This window comes from Salmo salar, chromosome 17 (assembly GCF_965601325.2).
Source record: "Salmo salar chromosome 17, fSalSal1, whole genome shotgun sequence".
In the NCBI taxonomy this organism is placed as follows: domain Eukaryota; kingdom Metazoa; phylum Chordata; class Actinopteri; order Salmoniformes; family Salmonidae; genus Salmo; species Salmo salar.
This window is the reverse complement of record NC_138307.1, coordinates 50,289,637-50,307,286: the sequence shown is the minus strand read 5'-3', so window position 1 is coordinate 50,307,286 and position 17,650 is coordinate 50,289,637. Positions and strand designations below refer to the sequence as shown.

Below are 17,650 nucleotides of genomic sequence, written 5' to 3'. Positions count from 1 at the left end.
ATCAGGACACTGTTGTTCAGAGGAGCTAGCCAACAACACAGCTAACACAATCACTTTATTTTCCATTGACATTTCATTGTATATATCCATAAACATTATGCCAGCTGATTCATGATTTTGACTGGCTGAGGTAAACTGTCTGCCTGTCTGTCTCGTCCCAACTCCTGACACGTTCATTACTATGGGACAGCTGGAGATTGAATTTCAATATTGAAACAATGTTGCAAATGTTGGAGAGAACGAGAGCAAGGTTTATACAAATCTCCGCTGTTGAAAACCAAATACTAGTATAAAAGAAATGGAAGATAATGTCTAGATGCTTTTTATAGTTGACATCAAGTTTATAAATTGCCTGGCTGGGCTGATGAGACAGTGGATTGTGCAGTGAGCTCGAACAGAGTAAATAGGCATTTCAACATCATTGTTTTAGCTGGTGGTAACTTGTGGAATAGACACCAGTTGGAATGTGATTTTAACCAATCAGCATCCAGAATTAGACCCAGCCGTTGTATAAATGATGATGCATTTACATGACACTTCAACATTCTATTGCAGCCATGTTAGCTCCCCATTAACATTACATGGTGAATATTTAAACAATTTGAATTAGAACAATATTCACAATTCTAAAAGTTGGCCAAACTCTTTAAATATATGGCTCTGATCACGACAATCCAATGAATGAAAGAAGGGACGTCACAATCAGTTCCAACAAGTGGAAAAGGACAAACACAAACTCTTCCATTTTCAAGAGTGTCAAAGTAATTTACAAACGTCTACATCGCCGATTCTCCAGTCATATCTCCTTCTGTGCCTAGTGAACTGCATTGTGTCTTGTCTTCATGCACAGTCCTGTCATTGTCATGCCGCGCATTAGTGACAGAAGATGCATTACTTGGTAGGAATCTAATTAGAGGTCCCCTAACGACCTAATAGGCGTGTCTCCTGCTGCATGTACAGTAGAGAGAAGGCTATTAATCCAAGGACAACCTCTGTCTCTTCAGACAACAAGCTGAGTGTAGTACGCTTGCAGTCTTTCCATCCGCTCTTGAAGAATGTTGATTGAGTAACAAATGGCATCTTGTTTAGCCCTTAGCTGCCAGCAATGAGACTTGCTCTTTCTTCATTGGTGACAAGTTCAGTATTGTCGTGCGTGAGTCCATTCTGAGCAGGGCCAGTCTTCTATGTGGACGACAGACGACAGCACTAGTGTTGACCAAAAATGCTGATTCTATACTATCGTTATGTGCAAAGTGTGCATCTGTGTCTGTGGTCAAATCAGATGCTTCTAGGACTTTTGTTTTGTAGTACAGACCTTTTTTTTTACAACCTAAAGATGTTGCTACTAGTATTGGAGTAAAGGGGAGCAAGCGGTTACAGTTGTCGGCTGCGGTCTGAATGTTCATGTGTGATGACAAGAATTACAACTTTACAACTGTAGTACAGACCTAAGTTGACCTGAGTTGTTTCTTCTTTGTATTGATTAAACGAGGAATGATGAAGAAAGCCAGAAGCTACTGCTAAAAGCAGACAAACATTTACTGTCAGGAGTTCAACCAGCATGGCAAACGGTTTATGGTAAAGTCATGAAAATCTCATGGGAATTCACTGATAGTAGAGAAGAATAAAACCCAATGATCAATCAACCAATTCTTCTCAAAATACTTAAGCAACCGTAAACCAATAAAAAATGTACTACAATGATCCCCTTTATAGCCCCAGACAAGAGTAAAACAACTCTTTCATCACATGGCCAGAATAGTCCATCTCGGGTTATTCTTAGAGTAATTGACAGACAATGAACGGCCAAAGGATGGGTCATGGTAGAAATGGCCGTCCAAAATTATTTAAAAAAGAAGAACAAGAAAGAACCAATTGTACTAGAGTCAACTACTAGACCCCCCCCCCCCCGAAGGAGATCGTAGAGAGTCCTGACTAGGGGTCAATCGTGATTGGCCGATAACTCCCAAACAGAAACAGGGCGGTCCCGTTGAATTAGTCGAAATATAGGCAAAAGACATCGGCAGATATCCTGTTGGGATCAAACCTGGGGGTAATCTGATGAGTCTCTGTTTGAAGTGATTATCACGCAGGGAAACTAAGGGATAGCCCGGCTTCTCGCCTAATTAGCAAATGTAGTGCAGAGCCTTAAGAAGTTTATAAAGACTGAGGACAGGAGGGGACTGTCCTCAACCTATCAACTCACCAGGACAGCTACCGGATAGCAGCCTCTTAACCACAATCCTACTGCTACTTTGAGCTGCTCTACAGCTAATACACCAGACCTGAAGACAGTTGTTCTCTCTCTCTGACTGATGAGAATGCCACACTTAAGTGACTGTAGTTACTACAAGATGCGAGACGGAGCCCGAGTTTCCAATGTAAGGATTCATGTTTCAATAGCAACAGTATACATAATCCAATGAAGTCCACTTGGAGACTTGTTGACATATTCATAATTGGTTTAGTAAGTTGGTTGTAGTTCTATAGTGTGTGTATACATTTGGGGCATAGACATTTGAAGGATACGGTAGTACATTGGGACATCTGCTAATGCTGTACTGACTGTTACAACTTTTTACACTTGTGGTAAATCATCTTCTTATTGCCTGTCTAAAGTTTGATTGGTTCTTGATTTGCTGGAGAAGTCAAGAGGATGTGTCTTGCATTCAGGGGTAAAACATGATTAAGAACAATTTGACGAAACATGACTCATGACTTGCTACACTATCAGTGCTCTCTCTGAGACTGCACTGAGCAGTGACTTTTATTTTTTATGTCTGTCTGAGATTGCATACTAACACTAAACTGTTATTTGAGACTACTAACACTAAACTGTTATTTGAGACTACATAGTAACCGTTGCCTGTTGTGTTACCCAATAACTGATCTCAGGTCTGTATGGAACAGGTCCAGAGCCACCTGGAGGGCTCAAAGTTCCACCTACACCAGGCCCAGAGTCAGCAGGTCAAGCAGTACCTGACGCTGGGTTCCAAGGTGGCCGGGGGACAGGGGGGCCACCCTCACCCCACTGGGCAGGGAGGGCAGCTCTTGGGCACCGTTCCAGTGATGAGGAACTGCCACATGGCCCCCCTCAGCGATGGCAGCACCCCCAGCAGCCCTGTTACACTGCTGACCCTGGCATCCAACCATGACAGTGAGGTGAGTGAGCATTTTGATTTTCAACAACAGTATGTGTTCATCGTGGTACAGTTGAAGTCGGACGTTTACATAGACCTTAGCCAAATACATTTAAACTCAGTTTTTCACAATTCCTGACATTTAATCCTAGTAAAAAATCCCCTGTCTTAGGTCAGTTAGGATCACCACTTTATTTTAAGAATGTGAAATGTCAGAATAATAGTAGAGAGAAGGATTTATTTCAGCTTTTATTTCTTTCATCACATTCCCAGTGGGTCAGAAGTTTACATACACTCAATTAGTATTTGGTAGCATCGCCTTTAAATTGTTTAACTTGGGTCAAGCATTTCGGGTAGCCTTCCACAAGCTTCCCAAAATAAGTTGGGTGAATTTTGGCCTATTCCTCCTGACAGAGCTGGTGTAACTCAGTCAGGTTTGTAGGCCTCCTTGCTCGCACACGCTTTTTCAGTTCTGCCCACACATTTTCAATGGGATTGAGGTTTGAGCTTTGTGATGGCCGCTCCAATACCTTGACTTTGTTGTCCTTAAGCCATTTTGCCACAACTTTGGAAGTATGCTTGGGGTCATTGTCTATTTGGAAGACCCATTTGCGACCAAGATTTAACTTCCTAACTGATGTCTTGAAATGTTGCTTCAATATACCCACATAATTTTCCATCCTCATGATGCACCAGTCCCTCCTGCAGCAAAGCACCCCCACAACATGATGCTGCCACCCCTGTGCTTCACGGTTGGGATGGTGTTCTTCGGCTTGCAGGCGTCCCTCTTTTTCTTCCAAACATAACGATGGTCATTATGGCTAAACAGTTCCATTTGTTTCATCAGACCAGAGGACATTTCTCCAAAAAGTATGATCTTTATCCCCATGTGCAGTTGCAAACCGTAGTCTGGCTTTTTATGGCGGTTTTGGAGCAGTGGCTTCTTCCTTGCTGAGCGGCCTTTCAGGTTATGTCAATGTAGGACTCGTTTTACTGTGGATATAGATACTTTGTACCTGTTTCCTCCAGCATCTTCACAAGGTCCTTTGCTGTTGTTCTGGGATTGATTTGCACTTTTTGCACCAAAGTACGTTCATCTCTAGGAGACAGAACGCGTCTCCTTCCTGAGCGGTATGACGGCTGCGTGGTCCCTTGGTGTTTATACTTGCGCACTATTGTTCGTACAGATGAACGTGGTACCTTCAGGCATTTGGAAATTGCTCCCAAGGATGAACCAGACTTGTGGAGGTCTACAATTTTTTGTCTGAGGTCTTGGCTGATTTCTTTTGATTTTCCCATGATGTCAAGAAAAAAGGCGCTGAGTTTGAAGGTAGGCCTTGTAATACATCCACATGTACACCTCCAATTGACTCAAATGATGTAAATCAGCCTATCAGAAGCTTCTAAAGCCATGACATAATTTTCTGGAATTTTCCAAGCTGTTTAAAGGCACAGTCAACTTAGTGTATGTAAACTTCTGACCCACTGGAATTGTGATACAGTGAATTATAGGTGAAATAATCTGTCTGTAAACAATTGTTGGAAAAATGACTTGTGTCATGCACAAAGTAGATGTCCTAACCAATTTGCCAAAACTATAGTTTGATAACAAGACATTTGTGGAGTGGTTGAAAAATGAGTTTTAATGCCTTCAACCTAAGTGTATGTAAACTTCCGACTTCAACTGTACCTTTGATACTTAGTGTTGGGATTCAATCAATCCCGCTATTTGTTTGTTTAATCTCAGTGTCTTTATTTAGTAGGTTTATTTTTAAAATAGTGATTTAATAACACAATGCAGGTTTGATTACGGAGTCCTAAATCTCTTTGACATGAGATAACTGAGTTGTTTACACAGCAGGTATCTCTAGTGACCCGCCCATTCTCTCTAAAATGCTCATCAATAACTTCAGAGATTCAATTCCTAAAGAGAATCTCTGTTAAGGATGAAACTAGTTTGATAACAAATATTTTGTTCCCACCATGGCGGCTGATCTCTTCCAGCATGGTGGTGAAGAAATGTCTGTTATTGGATTAGGATCCTAACTGTCTCTCCCTCTGAATGATGCAAATAGAAATGTTACATTGAATTACAGCGAGAGCATTTGCCCACCTAGCGTTTTTATTACCTGTTGTTATGTATCTGAATTGAACTGGTACAACCTGACTGTTTTCTTTTAGTTTCCAATGGATGAAGTTATTGATGACTTGATTAGCCTGGAATCCGGGTTCAATGACAGGGGCTTGGATTGTATGGATCCCAGCATCATAATGCAAAACAATGTAAGTATGAATAATCCTATTAACTATTATATCAATCGCAAATGTAAAGGGAAAAACACTCATTTGAATTGCAAAACTAAAGGTAAAAACAGAAGAAATGCAACCATGCCTTGGACATGCAGGTGTTTCTGTCTATTGACTCTTGCTGACATGATTCCTTGATCCAGAGGTGATTCCCAGAAGAGCCTTGATCTTCTTGAAACTCACGAAGAGCAGATATTGAGTAGTCAAGTTCAGCTTTAAAGTTAAGTTGCTTAACTGACTTCATTAAAGGGGGATGTGAGAACTACTTCCTCTGCCAAACATTAACTTTCAGGCTTGACTTGCTTGGGAAAAAAGGAGCTGGCTTTGTGTGAAGTCAGATTAAGTCCACCGATGAGTCAAAGTTCATTTCACCAGGGTTGAGGCTTAAAGCATTTCTCACATTTCTCAAGCTGCTGAACAATACAGATTAGTCCGCAAGTGATGTCATTACACGTAACTACACGGTAAATGATGACAGTGTGAGAATAATGTGTTAATTAGTATAAACACTAAGTCTGTGATTCTTCTTTTTTGCTGAAAGACCTACATGGTCACTACCAGAGAGTTTGGGAATGGTAGTCAAGAAGACAGAGGCAGAACGGCAAGACTATGCTAGATATCTACTACGACAAAAAATATCTTATTCAGACTAGGCATTCCATTAGAAAGAAAATGCCTGGATGGTAGCAGAGACAAATAGCCCCAGTGGAAATTATATCTGGAGTGGAATTGTAAAACTTTGAGCTTATGCTCGGACAAAGACTCATTTGAGTAACAATTATAGCCACACCTGAATTCTGATCAGAGGTATGTGGTACTAAAGGAGAATGTGTCCCCACAGCATTGAATGTGACAGAGAGATAGAGAGAGATGAAGAGCGATAGAGAGAGACAGAAAGAGGCAATCAGGCAGGAAAGAGGCAAGCAGGCAGGCATGCACACAAACACACACATAGAAAAACAGGGTGACAGAAAAGCGGAGGTGTGTGGTGTGTGTGTGTGTGTGTGTGTGTGTGTGTGTGTGTGTGTGTGTGTGTGTGTGTGTGTACATGAAAGACAAGACAGGGGGGAAGGGGGTGTGGAGAGTGAGGATCAGAGCGCCCGGAAAAAAATGGAGAGGAGGAGAGATTTAGCGTGAGGCAGTGAGGCATTGGATTGGGTTAATGCCTACACTCCCGATGGGCTTGTTCTGAAATGATAGCGTGCTTAAATGGATCAATTCATTTTAATTAGTCATACAGTACGATGCATCACGTCGTTTTGCCATGTCAACATATCCCAGGAACACAGATGGGAACGGATTGAAGTGATTACGATGTGAGCAGTCGGGGGACTGTCGCAATCTTTCATTTTGATAAGTACCCCCCCCCCCCGTTAGAGATAATGAGAGAGAGAAAGCCATCTACAGGCAAAGCAAACCAACTGCAAATTTTGAAATGTCTGCAGTTCCTTATTTCTCTCCCACTCCCTCCTTCCCTCCCTCCCTCCCTCCTTCCCTCCCTCCCTCCCTCCCTCCCATAACTTGACCTCTATTCTTATCCCTTTCTACACTACTCTAGGAACTAAATTTCACACATGCACAGTGACAAATTGTCTTTACATGGCTTGTGGCATCTATGCCGGCTTTTGTAGGATTCCTAGAAATACACAGCTCCCTAAGATTAGACATGCATACAGTGTGTGTCAGAAGCCCATATATATCCCTCTGCATTCCAACAGAGTCCCTAAAAGAGACCGCAGTTATCCCGCTTGTTCGGAAAATATATGCCTATTTTCTCACAGTGGACAAGCGGCGTAGAAAAACAGTTTGGTGTCTGTTTGGGTGGGTTATGACCCGGCTTTCATCCAGTGGGGTGCTATTTTGAACACACAGACGCCTCTGTGTTCTGGGGCCCTTTCAAGCTGAGTAGCCATAGTGGTCACTGATAATGGTACTATTAGGCTAGTAAACGGGGGCACGGAGCGAGGTCGTACTCCCAGAGAAGGACCTGAGAGGGCCTTAGGGGACCCTGACAAGGCTGTGGTCAGGCAGGGCCCCTGTTGGGGAGACATGGAGGCCCCTAGCCTCTCCTGCTGGATCACACAAAAGCAATGCCCTGAAGGCTGAAAAGCGACAGGACTGCCAACAGTGCAATGATTGCCCTCACACCCAACCTCATCTGAAACCTTACAAATTCCTGTTACCCTTTCAAAGCTTTCAGATCAGCCAAAGTCAACCTGCTTCCAAAAGTTTCAATGACTTTGTGAACTTGAGGTCGCTGAGTCTGAATGAAATGTTCTCTCCGTATCTATGTGTCTGTGTTCAACCATTCCCTGACATTCCTCTCCTCTCCTCTCCTCTCCTCTCCTCTCCTCTCCTCTCCTCTCCTCTCCTCTCCTCTCCTCTCCTCTCCTCTCCTCTCCTCTCCTCTCCAGGTGCTCAGTAGCAGCATGCTGGACATCTATGGGGGTGAACCAGGTATGACTACAGCCCCTCATAGCCGAATGACACCCACCTTACGCCCCACTATGCTCACTACTGTAAAAAGGGAAGTCACAGGTACGAACACACATCATAGCGCTGAAGATAATCAATGCATCAAAATAATCAATGCATGATCACATAAAAAATATTTCAAGAGGATAGAAGTGTGAAACTCAACCACATACTGTAGCATAAGAATACAACACTTTAGGAAACACATTCCTGACAAATCATGTCAGTTACTGGCATCTAATTTTTTTAATGAAAGAATAAGTTTGGCATTTTTTAAGGCGCACAACAACAGGAAATGAGAAAGAGTAATCCATTTAGACATTTTTCTTCTTTGGCTGACTAAAATGAAGACAAAATGCTGTGTAGGCAGCATGTCCTAAATGCACAAATCCTAAATCTGGAGACAGGATTAACCAAAACCGAGCCTTCCAGTCTAATAAGGTGTTCCCACAGTCTATTACTGACCAATGGGAGACTGCAGTAGAGGTCTACAGGTCTATAGAGTAGCATGTTCTACTGGGAAAGCCCTCTTCTTTAGCCCTGATGTGTACAGCATTCATCCTATACAAACTATTCAATTTCTAACAAAATAAAGTCATCAATATCTGTGTCCTTCGATTACGTTTGTCTGCTCTCAGCTGATTGCCACGGTGTATTCTATACAGCATCTATAGCTTGTCAGTCACTTTGTATAGTGGAGGACAGATTCAACATGGATTTGTTTGGATAAGTTAAGGATAGCTTCTATAGGGTGCATGGGTAGTAGCATGAGTTCCATGTCTAGCCGTATCAAGTCCGATGAAGAAGGAAGCTGAAGGGAAAACAGGACAAATGTGTTTCCATGTAGCAAATAGATGTTTCCCTTAAATGCGTAGTGTTTGGATTACAGTTGTATCACTCACATACCTAATTACCAATGGCCTCGGTTTATGGTCTACGGAAGCATCATGGATTTTTTTGTGTTCTAGTCCCCAACACAAAGGACCTCTGAGAAACGGTTTATGAATGCCATGCATCAAGTAAAGCTAATTGAATTAGCTCCGACGAGAAAATAAGTGAATCAGTATATTTTTCATATAAGTGTGCGGTCAGACAACGGGCAGTTACACAGAAGTCTAAATGACCTTATTGAATCAACAGAGACGAATTGAGAAATCCAATCACAGGTTCTGATTATATAATTTGGGAGAAATGTGAATGTGAATATGAACGCTATACCATGCCTTTTCCCTCAAGGGTAGATCAGCAAATTTGTTAAGCGGACTTAATTGCCAGGCTGAGTGGTTTAAGAGAGGACACAGATTTTTCACAATGAACCAAAGAGAAGAGACAATGCTATGTATGCCAGGCGGGCTGGGAGCGAGCGGGATAAATCGTGTCCTTTCACTGAGTGTGCTTGTGTGGAAGGTTAAGGCTCTGTGGAAGGTTCAGGCTCTGTGTCTGTGGTGGCGAAGATGATCTCCACTCTGTCTGCCACCCCAGAAATATCCAGGCCAGAACTGTGTATCAACTGACTGGAGCTTCTTTTACGCTCTGTGTGTGTTTCTTATCAGCCTGTGTTCTTCTTTGTGTTTCACAGAACATGAAACGAGAGTGATGGCCAAAGAACGACAGAAGAAAGACAACCACAACTTGAGTACGAGCCGCCCCACTCAATACAGAGTACCTTCAGAAGCATTGTGTGGGGCACTAAAGTAACTTAATGTTCTCTCTCTCCTCTCTCTCTCTCTCTCTCTCTCTCTCTCTCTCTCTCTCTCTCTCTCTCTCTCACCAGTTGAAAGAAGAAGAAGATACAACATTAACTACAGAATCAAAGAACTTGGAACAATGATACCAAAGTCGAATGACCCGTAAGTGGTCTAGCTAGCGCTTGCTACACTTCTCTCAGTGTTTATTATGTTCAAAACATTAGTTTACCTGACTCAATATTGCAAAGCAACTCCCCATGATCAAGTCTATTGCCATGAATAGATGTACAAATGTCTGGCTGCTGTTGAGCATATCAAACACTAAGCACAGCCCGCTACATGTTGTTCATTGAATTCAAATTAATACTCAAGAGCACATTTCGCTCCTATTTCAAGGGTGTACTTGAGTAGCTATTGTAGTCTTCACGCTCTGCAAAGTAGTGAGTCTGAATGTTCTTTGGGTTCTTAACAGTAGACTACAGCTTAGAGCTCAATGATGAAGATTGGGGTCAAACGCAAAGAGGGCCACCACCCATTTGAATCAAAGTTTGAGCACAATTGGCCCACTAAGATGGAATACGGAAGCCGGAATTGGAAACCGACTGTCCCAACCGCAATTGAACTTTTGATAGAATTTAAATGGAAGGTTACCGCTGTCGCCGTGCCATTAAGACAAGATAAAGAAGATTATTAGCTGTGGAGCAGACCAACGTCTTGTTCCAAAGAAAGGTGCATTTTACAACTGCGTCCTGCTTTTAAAAAGTAATGGTATCAGGGAATGGCGCCTGCACTCTTGGCTTCTTCCAAAGTCACATCCCCCCCCCTCTTCCGATACCTATTTTTACCTGAGGATTAATTTTACCATACAAGCGGTTCCAGAATGGACTTTCTGTAGACGTACTTATACTTAACTATTCTATTAAAATTCCCATTCAAAGGCTGGATGTAATGTCCGAGAATGAATAATTGGCCATGTAAATCACCATTTCTTATTCATATATAAAAAATGGGTTCCTGCATACGTTTTTGTACAGAACATTCCGCTGAGGCGGTGAATAAAAGGTTATCTTTTATGTCCCTCTGCCGTAGTGATATGCGCTGGAACAAAGGCACCATTCTCAAGGCGTCGGTGGAGTACATCAAGTGGCTGCAGAAGGAGCAGCAGCACACCAGAGAGCTGGAGAACAGGCAGAAGAAGATGGAGCACGCCAACAGGAAGCTACTGCTCAGGATCCAGGTATGGACTATGGAGAGAGAAAGAGACACCCTCAAAACCCGGCCCCCTACCTCTACAGATCCCCAATCCAGCGACTTCCTCATCCTTAACACCATGCCAATGCACACCATCACGGGGCCCTGATGCTCAATAGAGACCCCCCCCCTTTCCCCTGCCAGCTCAGTGCTCTATACCTACCTAACCCCCATACCCTTACACCCCCACTCCCTGGCAGAGACCGGCCCTGCTCGTATTGATGTTTGTCAAGCAGTTCCCCATCACCTCTCTTCTCTTCCACCGCTCCTCTTTTCCACTTCTCCTCTCCATGACACAATAATTACCTGATTAATAAATAGAGTGATAGACTTCGGCTCCATACTTCCGGAAGGAGGAATCAGGTCAGAATTAGATTGTGAGTCATAATAATGCCCAGAGTCATGCCTCTCTCCCCCCACTTTCCGTTGCCCTAAAATGATGCGTTAAAACGGGGCAAATGGGGATTGACATGGCAGCAGAGTAGAGCCAAGCAGACAGTGGAGACGTTACCACAAGTCCTCAGCTACCGAGACGTCGCAATTAACCACCAAATGAATCAGCACATTCACGGCTCTGGCTCTTACGCCGAACTCATAGTCAAGCTAAACTTCTCATTGTAACAGTGTCATCCTAAAGGACGTTGAGACCAACAAAACACATAAAACTCAAAAGAGGCGTAAAGAGACATTTCATGTGGAGAGAGCTAACAAAAGCATTTAACAGAACACTAGCTTCAAAGTGTTAGCCAAATAAGTGCTGACGACAGTTGATATTACACTGTAGGGCGAAAGACAGCATCAACACCAAGCATCACCCACACAAACATCACAGCTAGTCTTACTTAAATATACTGTTGGAATCCTACAGAAAGATGTTTAAACTGAGAAAAACAGATGGTTATAACTTTGCATCACGTAACGTGGGAACAGTGATGCTTCTAACTTGTATCGCATTCCTCAACACTTTTTTTTATCCCCCGTGTTTTGTTTAGCTAAACGACATGCTAGGATAACCGTTATCAAGGTAGACTGACAACAGACTGTTGTCCATATTGTTACTGCTAGTAGAGCATTGATGGGGAGGCGTGAACCATATTGCTGACCTGCTGGTAGCTGATTGATGAGGTTTTGCCATTGGTTCCTCCCTATCATGTTTATGGCACAAACCCCAAGGGCCCTGGCTGCTTCCTGAGAGGGGGTCTGGAGACGAGGGGTAGATTAAATGGATTGGCATCCACTACATTAGAGTGCTATTAGAATCCTCTTAAGGATTACCCCCTTTTTGTTTTCAATTTTCGCCTAAAATGACATACCCAAATCTAACTGCCTGTAGCTCAAGCCCTGAAGCACAGGATATGCATATTCTTGGTACCATTTGGAAGGAAACACTTTGAAGTTCATGGAAATGTGAAAGGAATGTAGTAGAATATAACACAATAGATTTGGTAAAAGATGATACAAAGAAAAAAAAACGTTCTTTTGTATACTGCGCAAAAAAATAAAGGGAACACAAAAATAACACATCCTAGATCTGAATGAATGAAATAATCTTATTAAATACTTTTTTCTTGACATAGTTGAATGTGCTGACAACAAAATCACACAAAAATAATCAATGGAAATCCAATTTATCAACCCATGGAGGTCTGGATTTGGAGTCACACTCAAAATTAAAGTGGAAAACCACACTACAGGCTGATCCAACTTTTATGTAATGTCCTTAAAACAAGTCAAAATGAGGCTCAGTAGTGTGTGTGGCCTCCACGTGTCTGTATGACCTCCCAACAACGCCAGGGCATGCTCCTGATGAGGTGGCGGATGGTCTCCTGAGGGATCTCCTCCCAGACCTGGACTAAAGCATCCGCCAACTCCTGGACAGTCTGTGGTGCAACGTGGCGTTGGTGGATGGAGCGAGACATGATGTCCCAGATGTGCTCAATTGGATTCAGGTCTGGGGAACGGGCGGGCCAGTCCATAGCATCAATGCCTTCCTCTTGCAGGAACTGCTGACACACTCCAGCCACATGAGGTCTAGCATTGTTTGCATTAGGAGGAACCCAGGGCCAACCGCACCAGCATATGGTCTCACAAGGGGTCTGAGGATCTCATCTCGGTACCTAATGGCAGTCAGGCTACCTCTAGCGAGCACATGGAGGGCTGTGCGGCCCCCCAAAGAAATGCCACCCCACACCATGACTGACCCACCACCAAACCTGTCATGGTGGAGGATGTTGCAGGCAGCAGAATGTTCTCCACAGCGTCTCCAGACTCTGTCACGTCTGTCACATGTGCTCAGTGTGAACCTGCTTCATCTGTGACGAGCACAGGGCGCCAGTGGCGAATTTGCCAATCTTGGTGTTCTCTGGCAAATGCCAAATGTCCTGCACGGTGTTGGGCTGTAAGCACAACCCCCACCTGTGGACGTCGGGCCCTCATACCACCCTCATGGAGTCTGTTTCTGACCGTTTGAGCAGACACATGCACATTTGTGGCCTGCTGGAGGTCATTTTGCAGGGCTCTGGCAGTGCTCCTCCTGCTCCTCCTTGCACAAAGGTGGAGGTAGCGGCCCTGCTGCTGGGTTGTTGCCCTCCTACGGCCTCCTCCACGTCTCCTGATGTACTGGCCTGTCTCCTGGTAGCGCCTCCATGCTCTGGACACTACGCTGACAGACACAGCAAACCTTATTGCCACAGCTCGCATTGATGTGCCATCCTGGATGAGCTGCACTACCTGAGCCACTTGTGTGGGTTGTAGACTCCGTCTCATGCTACCACTAGAGTGAAAGCACCGCCAGCATTCAACAGTGACCAAAACATCAGCCAGGAAGCATAAGAACTGAGAAGTGGTCTGTGGTCACCACCTGCCGAACCACTCTTTTATTGGAGGTGTCTTGCTAATTGCCTATAATTTCCACCTGTTGTCTATTCCATTTGCACAACAGCATGTGAAATTTATTGTCAATCAGTGTTGCTTCCTAAGTGGACAGTTTCATTTCACAGAAGTGTGATTGACTTGGAGTTACATTGTGTTGTTTAAGTGTTCCCTTTATTTTTTTGAGCAGTGTATTTTTTGAAACGCAAGAGAAAGGCCATAATGTATTATTCCAGCTCAGGGCAAGTTTAGATTTAGGCCGATAGATGGAACCATTTCATTTCTGTTCAAAATGTTGTATCAAGACTGCCCAAATGTGCCTAATTTGTTTATTAATAACTTTTCATTTTCAAAATTGTGCACTCTCCTCAAACAATAGCATGGTATTATTTCACTGTAATAGCTACTGTAAATTGGACAGTGCAGTTCGATTAACAAGAATTTAAGCTTTCTGCCATTATCAGAGATGTCTATGTCCTGGGAAATTTTCTTGTTACTTACAACCTCATGCTAATCGCATTAGTCTACGTTAGCTCAACCATCCCCGATCCCGAAGAAGTTCTAAAGTCAATCCATAATAATCTACCAGACCATGAGGGATGTGTGTGTGTGTCGGGGAGGAGGGGTGTGTGTGTGTGTGTGTGTGTGTGTGTGTGTGTGTATATATATATATATATATATATATATATAAGGGTTGCCAAATCGTACCGAGCTCATTCTGAGAAAAGTCTTCTTCTTCAACACTGTTCCCATTCATATGTATTTGAGAATAACACTGTCCTGATCCTTGATCATTTTCTGTGCGTTTCAGGAGTTGGAGATCCAGGCCCGTGCTCATGGCCTCCCCAGCATGGCCACTGCCCTGGGTACTGTAGAGCTCTCCTCCCACCTCCTCAAACAACAAAAACAACAACAGCAGGAGCCCTTAGCTCCCCAGTCACAGCAGGGTCTCCAGCCACCCCTGTACCAGGAAGAGCTGAACGGGGAGTACCTCCAGAGGACCTCCATGCCAGCCATGGTCACCGGGCTTACAGACCAGGGTCAGGGGGTGGTTGATGGCTCCACCACTTTCTCCGACCCGCTGTCTCATTTCACAGACTTCTTCAGCTCCACGCTCAAAGAGGAGCAACGGCTGGACGAGATCCTCATGGACAACCCGCTCTCGCCTTTCGGCACCGACCCGCTTCTCTCCGCCGGCTCGCCCGACGCCTCCAAGGACTCCAGTCACAGGAGCAGCTTCAGCTCGGACGATGGCGACGATGACCTATGATCCCTGACCCCTCCGCGACCCCGTGTCAAAGGTCAAAGGACAAACAGCAGTTGGTCACCCTCACAAAGTGGTGCAGGGATTTGTTCCAGCCCAGCACCAACACATCCGATTCCACTGACCAGCTCGAATCATTGAGAGCTTGATTCGTGGGCTCAGGTGTGTTAGTGCTGGGCCGGAGCAGAAGCCTGCACACCCTGTGGCTCTCCAGGACCAGGGTTAGTTAACACTGGCACTCCCACTTTTTAAAAACTTTGGCCGAGAGTGCATCCAGCACCTCTGCCTCGCAGACAGAACCAGACTCATGAGAAAAAGGGAGAAAGACAATCGGTCCATACTGATCTTAAAATACTGCTCCACAGTGCATTGAACACTGGGGTTGTTGTACACCACTGTAAACTATACAGACTACTTCACTGTACCGATCACGTGTCTTTGCGACATGCCAAAAGAGGATTGCTTCCTTTTCAGAGGTATAGTATTACTGTTATTGTATAAAGGACTTTAAACCATTGAGGTTCACTGATGGGCCCTATCTAACGTTAGTTACTGGTGGTTCCTCTTCCAAACAGAAATTAAAATGGAACAGTGATACTAGCCGAAAAAGCCTAACACGTCCTTCGTTCATCTTTACATTTATTTTTATAAAATGTTTTATGTATTTATATGTGTTTTAATCCATGTATTCCTAAAAAACATTACACTTTCTAACATGCTCTCTTTTCTATTGGTGGGGTGGGGAAAATATAATAAACCCCTTTTTTTTGTATAAATCAGAATTGGCGTTTTGTCATTATAATCACACACGCGCACCACATACCCAACACAAAAGCTCTTGTGTTTAATTTGTAATATTACGCCCTACTCTATCATCAAAAAAGTATGGAGACCTGTTAACTTTCATTCTTTCCTATCCAGCAGGAGCAGCTCAGTTATGAACCAGGAGGAGTGACAGAAAGGTTGATTATCACAAAATCAGAGGAGGCTAGACCTATGAGGCTAAACTGATGAATGAAAGTCCATACAGGGGAGCTGTGTCTGAACAGAGGTGGGTGTGGGTAAAACGGGGGTTCTCACCCAGGGCGACAGACAGTAAATGAGTGACAGAGAGAAGACAGAGAGAATGGGAAAATGAGGAGTGATGGTGCTGATCCAGTTAAGGGCTCTTAAGGACAGGGAAAAGGCCCGAATTAAAGGAGAGTATACAGTAGGCTTTAAAATACTTGTTCGTTTAAAGTTCTCTGAAGAGGCTAGATGACTGGTTTTAAAGAATATACTGTCCAATTAATCACTGAGAATCAAAATAGTTGCTTGAAATAACATCTAAACTTTACTCATAAAAATTTAGTCCGTCTTGTTTTGGATACATATAACGCTGAAATCTTTAGAATAAATATTTCATTAGTGGATATTTTCTAATCATATTACATTTATGCATTAATAATACAACAGTCCAGATTAGGGAAAAAAAGCAACATTTCAATGCGTTTCAGTGGATAGCCTGTGTTCCTCATCAAAGCTCTTCTAAATGAATGTTTTAGAATGTTATTAGCTTGTATGTTTCTCCCATAATGAAATTGAAAGATAACTGCCTGCATCTCCTCTATAGCTACAAAATAAAATTGAACCCCCAATCATTATGCAATATAGACAGCCCAACTACAAAGCGATGAGTGATGTTTACAAGTAATTGGCCAATGCAATTATGGAAGGTAAATATGGATTTTCATTAAGGAGAAAACATGGAGGGTCTCGGAGAATTTTCCAAAGGCACAATTTACATTTTGATGTCAATATGATTATCTCCAGATACTCTCCTATTGCAAAACAATATAAAATACATGATTTAGATACACAAGCTTCTCATTATGTGACTAAAATAAGACATTTCATAGATTGAATGCATTTCAACTCTGTCCAGAATCCTTGCTTCATCAAAGATAATATTGAACAAAGTTCATGGTTTCATCTCAAGGGGCTTCAAACAGTGATGTGGCCTGAGGCAACGGTGACATCAGAACTAGGAAGTTTTATTCGGAATATCACAGTTCATTAAACCACAGCTTTGGAAACTCGGGGGCAAGACAGGGATACAACATATATATTGACAAAACAGTCATACATTATTAAGAGTATCCGATAACTGTTTAATATAGAAAACATGAACCGATACATTCAATAACTAAAGATGAATGTAAAGATGTAAAACAGATTTTATGTAAAGATGTAAAACAGATTAGTTTATAATATTTAAAACCTTTCTTGATATGGTGCTGCCATGCCCTCTGTCTAACCTTCTGCATACGACAGAGATTATAATTATTCCTCTACTAGAGTAACTGCCAAAACTGTGTGGTTTGTAAAACAATCTTTCTATTGCTTTATTGTATAACTTCTGTGCGTAGCAGAGCATTACCTCACCACTTCCTGAAGCAGGAGTAGTTCAATGCTAAAGTTCACCAGTAGGTGGCAGCAGTATGCTGTGTACTCTGGTCAAAAACCCAAAACTCTCGTTTTACCAATCCCAATACAAACCCAGAGAGTTATTGTGGTTGATTAAACCAGCGAGGCAAACGAACAAACCCCAAAAGGCTTTCATGTTAATGTTAATTAACTCCTTCCTTTCTTGTATATAAAAAAATTAATTATGA

At 43.0% G+C, this 17,650-nt stretch overlaps 1 protein-coding gene across 7 annotated transcripts in view; it reads left to right on the top strand.

Moving 5' to 3' along the window:
• The window catches only part of LOC106576052 (transcription factor EC), a 57,865-nt gene extending 42,070 nt beyond the window's left edge, over positions 1 to 15,795 (top strand). Inside the window, exons 3-9 of one of the 7 annotated variants that reach the window (XM_045699703.2) lie at positions 2,911 to 3,162; positions 5,322 to 5,423; positions 7,862 to 7,985; positions 9,502 to 9,558; positions 9,697 to 9,772; positions 10,673 to 10,847; positions 14,544 to 15,795. In XM_045699703.2, coding sequence (XP_045555659.1) covers positions 2,911 to 3,162; positions 5,322 to 5,423; positions 7,862 to 7,985; positions 9,502 to 9,558; positions 9,697 to 9,772; positions 10,673 to 10,847; positions 14,544 to 15,002 — 1,245 coding nt within the window. In that variant the 3' untranslated portion in view covers positions 15,003 to 15,795. Of the gene's footprint in view, positions 1 to 2,895; positions 3,163 to 5,321; positions 5,424 to 7,861; positions 7,986 to 9,501; positions 9,559 to 9,696; positions 9,773 to 10,672; positions 10,848 to 14,543 lie in introns of all 7 variants that reach the window. The other 6 variants (XM_014152889.3, XM_014152888.3, XM_014152887.3 and 3 more) reach the window with 6 other exon arrangements.
• The last annotated feature ends 1,855 nt before the right edge of the window (positions 15,796 to 17,650 follow it).